General features: G+C 56.1%; 2 protein-coding genes across 6 annotated transcripts; one reads left to right on the top strand and one right to left on the bottom strand.

Annotated features, from left to right (window-relative positions):
* Positions 1-3331: 3331 nt before the first annotated feature.
* On the top strand, positions 3332-5559 carry RPL29 (ribosomal protein L29). 3 transcript variants are annotated; one of them, XM_079712969.1, is made up of 4 exons: positions 3332-3378; positions 3715-3825; positions 4144-4208; positions 5016-5559. In XM_079712969.1, the coding sequence occupies exons 2-4, from the start codon at positions 3789-3791 to the stop codon at positions 5430-5432; spliced, it is 519 nt and encodes a 172-aa protein (XP_079569095.1). In that variant the 5' UTR covers positions 3332-3378; positions 3715-3788; the 3' UTR covers positions 5433-5559. The 3 variants fall into 3 exon arrangements, with proteins under 3 accessions (XP_079569095.1, XP_079569096.1, XP_079569097.1); XM_079712970.1 differs by having other exon boundaries at positions 3361-3378; positions 3781-3825; XM_079712971.1 differs by lacking the exon at positions 3332-3378 and adding an exon at positions 3498-3512 and having other exon boundaries at positions 3781-3825.
* A 655-nt stretch (positions 5560-6214) lies between these two features.
* On the bottom strand, positions 6215-11277 carry LOC307059272 (aminoacylase-1). Of its 3 annotated transcripts, XM_079713105.1 has the most exons (15): positions 11197-11277; positions 10674-10789; positions 9938-10002; positions 9743-9847; positions 9300-9394; positions 8945-9021; positions 8770-8859; positions 8606-8662; positions 8189-8262; positions 8056-8105; positions 7791-7935; positions 7620-7688; positions 6730-6809; positions 6547-6607; positions 6215-6464 (listed from the first exon to the last, which is right to left on the bottom strand). In XM_079713105.1, exons 2-15 carry the CDS (start codon positions 10765-10767, stop codon positions 6300-6302), a joined length of 1227 nt encoding a protein of 408 aa, XP_079569231.1. In that variant the 5' UTR covers positions 10768-10789; positions 11197-11277; the 3' UTR covers positions 6215-6299. The 3 variants fall into 3 exon arrangements, with proteins under 3 accessions (XP_079569231.1, XP_079569232.1, XP_079569233.1); XM_079713106.1 differs by lacking the exon at positions 7620-7688; XM_079713107.1 differs by lacking the exon at positions 6730-6809.
* Between the last annotated feature and the right edge of the window lie 563 nt (positions 11278-11840).

Here is an 11840-nt window from a genome sequence, read left to right on the forward strand (position 1 = left end):
ATCTCCTCAGAATAAGATTTTTAAATGTGTAAAATAAAATAGGATTACAAAAGATTTTCATGAAAAGGGAAAGATGTCCATGAGTTACTACTGAGTGAATAAAATCAAGTTACAGAAGAGCTTGTATAAGGTCTTTACACATTTATGAAGAGAAAAAGAGAGAGAGATTGGGAGGGGAGCAAGAGAGAGTGAAAAGGAGGAGGAGAGAGGAGAGGGAGGGAAGAAAGAAAGAGAGAAAGAGAGGAAGAAAGGAAGGAAGGGACGAAGAAAGAGGGAGGAAGGAAGGGAGAAAGGAAGGGAGAAAGGACAGAAGGAGAGAGATAGAAACGAAGGAAGGTAGGAAAACTATCTCTTTATACGTATGGCTGGCCCTACCATCTTTCCCACTTTGAAAAGCATGGCAGGACTTCCCTGGTGCCTCAGTGGTTAAGAATCTGCCTGCCAATGCAGGGGACATGGGTTCGAGCCCCGGTCCAGGAAGATCCCACATGCCACGGAGCAACTAAGCCCGTGCACCACAGCTACTGAGCCTGCGCTCTAGAGCCCATGAGCCACAAACCACTGAAGCCCGCACGCCTAGAACCCATGCTCCGCAACAAGAGAAGCCACCGTAATGAGGAGCCCTGAGAAGCCCGCACACTGCAACGAAGAGTAGCCCCCGCTCGCCACAAATAGAGAAAGCCCGTGCACAGCAATGAAGACCCAACGCAGCCAAAAATAAATAAATAAACAAATTAATTAATTAAAAGAAGAAAAAAAAGAAAAGCATGGCAGGCCAATGGCTCCAGATCATGGTTCCCTTTAGCTCCCCCAAATGGTCCCCTCAGGTCACAGCCAAAGCTCCTCATTCTTGTCACTGCCTCCTCCCTTGCCTGACAGCTGGGATTTCACCCTGGGCCTATCCCTATAGCAGCTCCAACAGTACTGTATGGCCATCATCTCTGAATCTGCCTCCCTGTCGGACTATGGCTCTCTGCTCGTTGCTTACTCTGCCACTGTCAAAACAACCTGGTAACACCAAGTCCTCAGCACATGTCATTGCTCACTTTTTAGGATCTGTGAGAGCTACTGCTTAGTTGGAAGGCCACACAATGGGGCAGCCTGGTTCCTTTAAAGCGGTCACAGCCTTTTTTGCCGACCCCTACCATTTGCTTCCCTTTCTCAAGGTGTGGCAGTCAAACCTTCTCCCCTGGGAATTCTCTGGTGGTCTAGTGGTTAGGACTCTGCGCTTTCACTGCCGAGGGTGTGGGTTCAATCCCTGATCACGGAACTAAGATCCCCCAAGCCATGTGGCACAGCCAAAAAAACGGCCCAGAACAAAAAGCCTTCTCCTCTTTGTCCAAACTTCCAGCACCACCTCTCCCATATACCCTGGGGCCTCGTGCCGCGCCCACCTCCTACAGTCCCCACCTCTGCCTACCAGCTCCTCCACGTGTTCTCAGCACCCCTCAAGGACTTTGCTCCTGCAGAGACACCTTTCTTTCTGGCCTCAAATGTTTCTTTTTTTTTTTTTGCGGTGCGCGGGCCTCTCACTGCTGCGGCCTCTCCCGTTGCGGAGCACAGGCTCCGGACGCGCAGGCTCAGCAGCCATGGCTCACGGGCCCAGCCGCTCCACGGCACGTGGGATCCTCCCGGACCGGGGCACGAACCCGTGTTCAATTGTTTCTTTGTTGGCACTAGGTCACCCCTTGAGCATCTGAGGCTGCTCTTCATTCTCCTAACTCACACCTGCCAGATTTCTCTCCCTCTCCTCAGGAATGCTTCAGTAAGGAGTCACCTGTGTGTTCTGCCTCCACATCCTTCTTTCCCTTTCACTGCCCAACTCTCTGCAAAATGCTTCGGTCAGTCCATGAACCTGCCTGCCAAGGAACATCCATTCAGTAGGTGTTTCTCAAGTTCCCGTTCTACATCAAGTGCTGTGTCAGGCAATGGGAAAATGAAGGTGACCAAACCAGTTCTGAACTCTTGGTGCTTGAACCAATGAACATATACACAAGTAAACAGAAAACATAGTTAGAGTGTGGGAAAGTCCTATGAAGGAAGCAAACAGGATGAGAGGATGCAGAGTAACGGGGGAGATGGGGCAGAGGGTCTCTGTTTTAGATAGGGCAGGCTAGGGAGGCTTCTCCAAGCAAGCACACTATCCAAAGAGCAGAGAAAATGTGGTACAGGTGGAGGGGATAGCAAGTGTAAAGGCCCTGAAGCAGGAACAGGTATTTGTGCTTGGCAGGAAAGAAAGAAGTCCACGGGTGTGGAGAAAAGTGAATGATAAGGAGAGCACTGCCAAGATTAGGGGAGGTAAAGAGTTTATCCCTAATGCAAGGTGAAGTCCTTGCACACTTTAAGTGACAAGATCTGATTTGTATCTTAAAAAGTGCCCTCAGGCCCCACTGCTGTGTGGAAATGAACTATAGGGGTAAGAGATGGAGAAGGCAATAGAGTTATTAGGAGGCAACATTTACTTATTTTGAATGACAACAGGCATATCACATTTAATGCATCTAAAAAGAAACATCTGGAGACTTCCCTGATGTTAAGACTTTGCCTTCCCATGCGGGGGGTGGGGGGCTGGAGGGGGGTGCAGGTTCCATCCCTGGTGGGGGAGCTAAGATCCCACGATGCCTTTTGACCAAATAACCAAAACATAAAAGATATTGTAACAAATTCAATAAAGACCTTAAAAATGGTCCACGTCAAAAAAAAATCTTAAAAAAATAAAAAGAAACGTCTGGATCACTGGCCCCCTCAAAATAAAGCAACAAGACCCCTGTCCCTCCCCCAATCTTCCCCATTTCTGTAAAAAGCACCATCTTCACACACTTGTTCAAGCCAAAAACTTAGGGGCTACACAGGCCTTTTTCCTCTCCCCAATCACCTGCATCCCAAGCCCAGTCTACCCTCTTTCCTTACCCACTCCTATCCATCCCCCGTGCCCCCACTCAGCTCCAGGCACCATCCTGTCCCATCCTGCACCAGACTCCTGACGGCTCTCCCTCCTCTGCCCGCTACAGTCCATTCTCCGCGCAGTAGCCAGAGGTACTTTTTTAGGAACACAAATCTCCTGTCACTCCCTGCCTAACATGTATTCCTCAAGGACTCCCTTCACCTTCAAGGCCTTTAATGAGACCTGGGACCCAAGTCAGGAAGAATATGAGGAGAAAGGAGAGGGGTCGGTAAAACCTGAAGGAGCGAGGCCAGGCTCGTACCACCACCTTCCCATCTGGCTTGTGTCCTCCGGGCTTAGGAACCTATCTTCACGGCGCTGGGGGAAGCTTTTCCAGTAGTCCCTTCCGGCCGCGACAAGCCTATTTCCCATGCTGCACCACGGTGTTCCTCTTTCTCTTCCGGTCCCAGGCGCTTCGGGATCTGTGGGGCCCGGTGAGTGCTAGCCGTGCGGTATCCGGAGCCATCCGTGACTCCCGGACGGCGGCGGGGCACGTGGCTTTAGGGAGGACGGAGAGACCGGCTGCCTGGCTGTGGGGAGCGGAAGCCGCGGGGCGGGGACGGTGCTTGTGGGTTCTCAATGGATGGATGGGAGGGGGAGAATTCGGATTTGGGGGGAGAGCGCAGCCTTGCGGCTGTGGGGTGGTTTCGAGGTACCATTACCTGAGTTTGGGAGGGGGAGACTGGCGTCGGGTCGTGCAAAGAATCCAGGCTGGTGGCTTGCATCTGCGCTGAAGCCTCATTCAGGCTTCTGGCCGCACGTTCTTCTAGATCAAGGTGAAGAGGTAGGCCCGGCCCCGCGAGCCCCCGGCTCTGATCTCCACTCTCGTCCTCCAGTTGCAGACATGGCCAAGTCCAAGAACCACACCACGCACAACCAGTGTAAGTTCCCCTGGCCCAGCCTTCATCTAATGCCCCAGACCCTGGCAAAGATTAGGGATACTGGGCAGCGGAAGGAGGCACATTCCTACAGTGGGCCTGGGGCTGATTTTACTTTCAGCCAGCATTACCTATGGGGCTGTAGATTTAGAAGCCAGGGATCCGCTTGAGATAACCCACAGTGCTTTGCATTCAGTGGTAAGGCGTTTCTTAAACGGATCCCAAGTAAGGATAAATTATGGTTCTCCCGGGCTTGCAGCTGTGATGGTGGTCTTATTAGAGGAAATCTCTTTTTTGGTCTGATTCCTTTTTTCCCCACAGCCCGAAAATGGCACAGAAATGGCATCAAGAAACCCCGATCACAACGATATGAATCTCTTAAGGGGGTGAGTGTGCGTGCCGAATCACAAAAAAGTGTGTGTGTTTGGCTCCAGTTGCATGGTCAGGGTCTTTCATGTAGCTTAACTGTCCTTCGTTTTGCCTGGACTTCATGCTGTGCCAGACCTGTAATAAAGCTTTACTTGGCCTTTACTGGCCCGAGTTGTAACCTGCCTCCTGAGAGCAGTTTGTCTGATCATCTCCCTTGCTCACTCAGAGCTTTTCAAGGGAAGGGGTGGTCTTGCCTGTGTACCCGGAACCTTGTGAGCCTTCCATTCCACTTTGACCACCCATAGGACCTTGATCTGATGCAGTGCTAGGCACGGAGGGAGCAGCTTCCCTTCCTGTGCTAGGGAGTTCTAAGGATTAGCCAAGAAGGCTGAGGCCGTAGGGTCTGCGCAGAACTGAGTCTTGTCTCCACTTTGCTATTCCACTGTACTGTTGGTCTCTCCCCGCCCCCGACCCCCTTCCCTCCGTTGGTCTCTTATTCTGCCTTGTTTGCTGTGAATCTGTTGTACTAACCTTAGTATTTGGCACCTTTTAAGGGTGAGGGGGTGGGGTGTCCGTGAGGGGGTTTCAGGAAAAACTCAACCAAAATCCTGCTGTAGGAATTTGTTCTTCCTTTCTGAGCTCTATTGGGCTCTAAGGGTCAGATATTTCTGCATTTAAGGTTGACTTAATGCTGTCTCAGCTCCCAGTAGGCCTCGGCTGGCGCCTGATAGTCTCCTGGGTGCTGCTATGGAGAGGGGCACCATGGGTGACTTGGGGGCCCCTACATACTGCACTTAGCCACCTGTACATTTTTTGTCTTCCAGGTGGACCCCAAGTTCCTGAGGAACATGCGTTTCGCCAAGAAGCACAATAAGAGGGGCCTGAAGAAGATGCAAGCCAACAATGCCAAGGCCATAAGTGCACATGCTGAGGCTATCAAGGCTCCCGTAAAGCCCAAGGAGGTCAAGCCCAGGATCCCAACGGGCGGCAGCCGCAAGCTCAGTCGACTTGCCTACATTGCTCACCCCAAGCTCGGGAAACGTGCTCGTGCCCGCATTGCCAAGGGTCTCAGGCTCTGCCGGCCAAAGTCCCAGGCCAAGGCTCAAACCAAGGCCAAGGCTCAAACCAAGGCCAAGGCTGCAGGTGCAGCTGCGGCTCCGGCTCCGGCTCCGGCTCCGGCTCCGGCTCCGGCTCCGGCTCCGGCTCCCAAAGGTGCCCAGGCCCCCACAAAGGCTCCATAGTAGAGACCTTTATCTGCCAATGTGAGGACAGAAGGACTGGTGTGACCCCTGGGCTGCTGTCTGCATGGGGCTGGTGTCCTCCTGTGCTATTTGTACAAATAAACCTGAGGCAGGATCTATCAGTCAAGTGGGGTCAGTACCTACATTTTGTGTGGGAGAAGAGTTTAGCCTTCCTTGGATGGCAGGGTGTGGGTGGGAGTCAGGGGAAATAGGGCCTTGGAGTGCCAGAAAGGGACCTAGTAAATGAGGGGTGGTTGGGTGCCTTAGGGACACTGGGGCACATAGCTTGCTGGACTGGGCAGGCTGGTGAGGACAGAGAAAAACCCCAAACATCCCTGTCAGGTGTTAAAGCTTACCCAGAAGAAAGGGGAGGACCCAGAAGAATTCTGCCCTCTGGCCTGGGGAGTTCTAGGTTCCTAGCGTGCCTGGCCAGCATTCACTGCTCTGAGTTGTACAGTCCCCCAAGTGCTAGGGCTCCTGGGAGGCCAAGCAGTGGTGGCAATGCCTTACTTGCATGACTGTGCTGTATTCTTTGCCCCTTGGATCAGGTGCTTCACCAGCAGAGTCTTAGCCCTCAGAGCAGCCAGTGAAGCACTGTTCCTGGTCACACTAGATCTTCATCTGTAGTCCAACTTTGGGCATTGGGGAAGCTCAAAGAGTTCTTCTGCTGGGGCAACAGGTGCGACCCATGGTGTATGATCCCTCATCTCTGAAGTAGGTGTTACTACTATCTTTGAAACCCTGCTCCATGAACATCCTTGCTGTTAGTACTTCAGAAGTGGTCCCTGTCCACAGACTTTATTGTTGGGCAGGGGGCGAAGAAGCGTCCTTGGCACTGATCGGGGTGGAGGTTGGAGAGCACAGGGCTCAGCTTTCGCTGGGCAGGGTGGGCACGCTGGCCAGGGCAGGCAGCAGCCGAGTGTATATGTCGATCCCACGGAGGAACACGGCCTCATGTAGCCGTTCATCGTGGTCGTGGAGCAGCACGGGTGTGTGGTTCATGGGTGAGAAGCCCAGAGCTGGGACCCCCACCTGCAGGGGGCGACAGGAGCCGTTAGGGGGAAGGCCAGCACCCAGGACCATTCCACTGCCCACCCTACTGCAAACAGCTCACCGCGCGAAGATAGCGACTGTCTGTGGCAGCGGGGAAGATCTCCGGCTCCAGGGTGAGGTTCCTGCAGAGGGAAGAACCTGGTGAATGTGGAGGCAGAGAGGGGAGACGGGAAGGGAAGGGTTGAAGGAACAAAGGAAGGTGGGAGGGAGGGAAGGGGAGAGGGCGGCTGGCCAGTGTGCTCACATGTCCTTGCAGACCCCACTAAAAGCTGCCCACCAGGGGTCTGAATCATCAGTAGATGTCACTCGGGGCTCTGTCCATTTCTGTGGGGAGGAGGATGGCAGGATCAGGACAAGGCCTGGGCATCTTGCCCTGTTCTTCATAGGGTAGGCTGTGCCTGGCACGGGGCACACACCCACCTACCCAGACATCCAGCTGGCCGGTCCAGCAACAGGCCCTCTTTCAGTCTTTCAAAGGTCACAGGCCTGGGACCTTCTCTGCTCTCCACTTCCTGTCCATCCTCAGATCCTTCCCAAGTGCCCCTTCCTCAAGATGGCACTCTCAGACTGGTCAAATACTCCAATTACAGGTTCACAGTTATGAGGTCCCACCCTTTCCTGGACCACATGTGTTCACACTTATATAAAAGTAATACAGGGCTTCCCTGGTGGCACAGTGGTTGAGAGTCCGCCTGCCGATGCAGGGGACACGGGTTCGTGCCCCAGTCCGGGAAGATCCCACATGCTGCGGAGCGGCTGGGCCCGTGAGCCATGGCCGCGGAGCCTGCGCGTCCGGAGCCTGTGCTCCGCAACGGGAGAGGCCACAACAGTGAGAGGCCCGCGTACCGCAAAAACAAAAACAAAAAAACATAATTTTTTGATTCATGTCTATTCCTCCCTTCATTGTGTGAGGACTATGAGGGCAAAAACGTGTCTAATTTCACTCCCTAGTATTCCCCAGCACCCAACAGTGGCCTACACAACTAACGCTTGTTGGTGAACAAAACATGTCTCTCACAGCTAAAGCCAGGATGTATGCAGGCACACCAAATGTACACTCCTACAGTGACACATGGGCAAGCCCAGCCTCCCCAGCTCCTACAACTCCCCTGTCGTAGGTTCCCCAGTCCACACCTGAGCAAACTTGAAGGTGACCCCTTCGCCAGCTGCCTGGCACCAGCCCTGCAGCTGCTCCTCGAAAGCCTGTGAGAAGGGAGATGAGCTGACCCCTCAGGCTCTTCCTGAGCCTCTAGGACAGGGCTGAGGACCCAGGCTCCCTCCTCCAAACCCAGGTTGAGATGGCACCTTCGGGTCCACATCTGGTGCCACGCGGAAGTCAAAGCTGGCGCTCATAGTGGCAGGTACCACATTATAGGCTACACCGCCCTCTAGCTTAGTCAGGTTCACGGAGGTTACGGCCCCCTGCTTCAGTTGAGGGTCTGACTGCAGCCTGTGGTGGGGGGCAGGGGCAGCAGCAGCAAGGGGGAAGAACAGATAAAAATGGGGCTCAGCCCCCCTCCTGTCCTGCGTAGCCTCCCAGAGCCCCGTGCCCTTTCCCAGGCTGCCTCACCTCTGCCTCTCCTTCTCCCGAAAAGCCAGGATGGAGCTCACAACCTTGTGCTAGGAGAGTGTGAGGTTAGATGTGAGAGTGGCCCCAGGACAGCCTCGGGAACTCCCAAACTCCCTCCCCGTATGCCACACACCAGCTTCTCTGCTGCTGTGTCCTCAATGAATCGTGAGCCGTGGCCTGGCTTCCCGGTGCTTGTGACCTGTACCCCTGGGAGAGGCAGGGGGAAGGGGGTGTCTTCAGTATGGGAGAGGCTGGAAAAGCAACCAGCCCTGGGATGGGCCCGGGGTCTTCCCCTCATTCCAGGCTCCTCTGCCAGGTCTCTGCCCGCCTCAGAATGCACAGTGTAGAGCTGGTTTCTGCCCATGGTTAGGGCCTCCCTTCAGAAGCTCAGGAAAGAGATGCCCAGGTAGGGAGGGGCTGGGAGGCAGAGGCCCTGGGTTCAAGGCCTACTCAGGCCCCAACTTGCTGTGGAACCCTTGGCGGGCCCCTGCCCCTTCTGGCCCAGTCTCCCATCTGCACAATGACCCCCAATGTCCAAATGCATACTCACACCAGGGGCTCCGCTCACTGTAAAAGACAGTGAAGGCGTCAGTGGGGTTGGCCAGGCCTGAGGAGGAAAAGGTTGGCCGGGCCTGAGAGGGTGGAGTGGCCCAGCCCCCACTAGCAGCCTCCCTATCCTCTGCTGGCCACTCAGTGTCCTGCCACCCTGCTCACCCTCATCCAGGGCGAAGCCAGCCCTCAGGGCCTGGAACTCGGGCCGCTTCACAAACAGCTCCATGCCTTGGTGACCCCCAATCTCCTCATCTGTAAAAGCAGCAGGAATGTGAGATAGGGGGTGCCCCAACACTCTCCCCACCCCTGAAGGTGCCCCTCCTCAAGCCACTCCTACCTGGCACAAAGGTCATGTGGATGGTTCTGGGGAAATGGTGGCCCTCAACCTTCAGCCTCCTCACAGCCTCCAGGTACCTGAGGGGCAGTGACAGGGTGTAAGCCAGGTGCTGGGGGGGAGCCATCAGATGCTTGAGCAGGCAGGCTGCAGCCTTGGGCCCTGCTCTGCCACAGCCTAGCAGGTGACTCCAGAAAGTCTCTGTCCCTGTCTCCCCATCCATGCAATGGTCATAGCAGGAATTCCCACCCAAGGTAAGGGGTCAAGATGTTCCTTGGCCTTGACATTCTCCAATCACACCTGGGTCCTGGGTCAATCCAACGGGCCAGTGGGGAAACTGGGAATGAAGGACACTCACTGGATGCTGACACACTTCATGTCCTGGGCACCCCTGCCATAGATGTAGCCGTCAGCATCCTTGAAGGCTTCAAAGGGGTCATGACTCCAATGTTCCTGGGGGCAGGGGCAGGAAGAGGGACCCAAGCGCCAAATGTAGTCGTTAATCCACTCTGCTCAACTGTGGACCTGCCCAGGGAGCAGGTGCCCTAGGAGCCCACGTAGGGCTGAAGAGGGCAGCTGACAGCCATCCCTCATCTCTGCCTCCCACCTCCACCACCCTCCTCTCGCCTACCCCACCCCTGGCATGGAATGGCTACTGGGCAGAGGCTTCTTGATTGAGTGGAGTAATGCTCTATGAGGTCGAATCAGTGCCAGGACCAGCATCGTGGGATCCCTGCAGTCGAATGGGGGATCTGTACCATCTTTGTCCCCAAGCGTGTTCCACTCTCTACACCCCCACACCTTGAAGACAGGCACCACATCAGTGTGGGAGTTGAGCAAGAGGGAAGAGAGTCTGGGGTTGGTGCCTGGCCAGGTCAGCACAGTCACCACACGGCCAGCTGCCACCTGGAGAGGGCCAGGAGGAGGGGTCATCAGTGCACGGTGAGGAGCTGCCCCAGGCCCACCTCCCCTACCCATGCAGGGCCACAGGCTCACCTCCACTTTCTGACAGCCCAGGCCCAGTTGGCAGGCTCTCTCCTCAAGGAAGGCCACGGCAGCCCCTGGGGACACAGAGAGCCTTGCTGCTGCTTCTGCCTCCCCACACCTCCCATGGGCCCAGGCAGAGCTGGGGGTACATCCAGAGAAGGGAGCAGACCCCTGCCTCAACACAATTCCACATCCGTCAGAGACATCTGCATCGCTGTCCCAAGGAAGAAGACATTTTTGGCCAGTGACCCTTTGTGGAAGGCCAGGTGGGAAGTCCAGAGTGAGAAGCAGGTGTCATTGTTACCTTCCTTAAAGATGGGGAAACTGGCGCGGAGACATGAGGCTCACCCACCGTCTCCCAGCTGGTAAATCACAGAGCAGGGATTTGGATTGGACCCCGGTACACAGTTCTCAGCCACCAAGCCTGATTCCCCGAAGGTCTGTGGCCTTTGTTCAGCCCCAGTAGGCTTCCGGGGGCCTCTTCTTCCCTTCCCCAACCCCAAGTGCTGGAAAGTGAGGTGAAGCTGTTCCCTATTTAACTGCCAGTTGTAACTTTTGGAGCAGCACAGCCTGGAGGGGATGCTGAGCAGTCTGCTGACCTAGGGAACGGCTTAGAGGAATGGAGGCGCCATTTGAGGCAGCAGATTAGCCTCAGCTGGGTGACAAGGGTTGCCGCCTGGGTTAGAGCACAGTCCCCGCCCCTGATACCCCACCACAGGTCCTCCTGGAACCGCCGCGTTCTCACCGTAGTCGGGCTCGGGCTGGACGGTGCGGATGCGCAGGTACTGACGGAAGAGCGTCACGGATGGGTGCTCGCCCTCACGACGCTTGCTGGCCATGGCGCTGCCCTGTCGTGGTGAGCTAGGGGCAAAGCGAGTGGCTACCTACCCCTCCCCGCCGCTGGGGCTGGTGGGCTCCATTTACACGCAGTCCCTCCCCAGGGCGGTTCCCCAGCCGCCCCGCAGGGAGAGAACACCTTGTTTCGGAGCCCCCAGTTACAGAGCCCCCCATTCTGTTTCAGGCGCTGTGCTGGCCACTTTCAACACTTTCCTTATTTAATCCCCCAAGGAACCCCATGAAGTTCGTGCCTCTGAAAGCCCACATTACAGAGGAAAACGCTAAGAGAGATTCAGAGACACCTAGAAAGTAGCTGAGCCACGTTTGAACCCAGACATTGACCCCCCCCGCCCTCAAAAATATTCTCCCAGCTGCCCGGATTTCAGGTCAGGGAGCCCCAGATCCCGCTACCCCTCTCCACGGCCCCCCACCTCGCTCTCTGCCGGTCTTAGGCCCGCGCTCCCCTCTCGGCGTCCGCCCTGGGCTGTGGGCGGGGCTCCGAGTCCTGCGAGGTCTCCGGATCAGAACTGCCGCGGTCCGCCCACCACGTGGCCGGACCTCGCAGGGCGGGACCGAAGACTGCGAATCAGGGCCGTCCCAATCTCTAAGGCCCAGTGAGCGTAGGCGTCTCCGCCAGGCAGTGGTTCCAGCCTCCGCCACTTACATGAGGCTGGGATTCAGGCGCCCACCCCGGGGCAGCTGCCTCCGCCGCCGGCTCCGCCCTGCAGCCGACTGCGAGCTACAGGCTGGCCCCGCCCCTGCAGGCCCCGCCCTTGGCCCTGGGCAGCGGGCCCCACCCCCTGCAACCTCCCGATTGGGCCAGAAGGGAGGAAGGCGGGCACTGACCGGAAACTTCGCAGCTGCCCCCCTGAGCGCCCCCTCGCTCTCAGAGTACAGCTTTGAAAAGTCCTGCTGGGCCTGGCCCCGGCCTGTTCCACCCCCACCTCCCGCGCGTCTTGGACTTCTCCCCTCCTCACGCCTCAGCTCCACGGGGGCGGCCTCCCTGACTGCCTCAATGCGCCCTGTGTGGAGAGGTTATTGGTTAATATCTGTGAGCTCCAAGAGGCTGGTCCAT

Source organism: Hyperoodon ampullatus (assembly GCF_949752795.1).
Source record: "Hyperoodon ampullatus genome assembly, chromosome: 10".
In the NCBI taxonomy this organism is placed as follows: domain Eukaryota; kingdom Metazoa; phylum Chordata; class Mammalia; order Artiodactyla; family Ziphiidae; genus Hyperoodon; species Hyperoodon ampullatus.

Bases quoted from the DNA above. Each gene is read 5' to 3' on its own strand.
- RPL29 (XM_079712969.1), top strand. From the start codon at position 3,789: ATGGCCAAGTCCAAGAACCACACCACGCACAACCAGT. The intron at 3,826-4,143 runs GTAAGTTCCCCT...TTTTCCCCACAG, and splicing joins CCACACCACGCACAACCAGT to CCCGAAAATGGCACAGAAAT. The intron at 4,209-5,015 runs GTGAGTGTGCGT...TTTGTCTTCCAG, and splicing joins GATATGAATCTCTTAAGGGG to GTGGACCCCAAGTTCCTGAG.
- LOC307059272 (XM_079713105.1), bottom strand. From the start codon at position 10,767: ATGGCCAGCAAGCGTCGTGAGGGCGAGCACCCATCCGTGACGCTCTTC. The intron at 9,848-9,937 runs GTGAGCCTGTGG...GGCCCTCTCCAG, and splicing joins TGGGCTGTCAGAAAGTGGAG to GTGGCAGCTGGCCGTGTGGT. The intron at 8,106-8,188 runs GTGTGTGGCATA...ACACTCTCCTAG, and splicing joins ACACAGCAGCAGAGAAGCTG to CACAAGGTTGTGAGCTCCAT.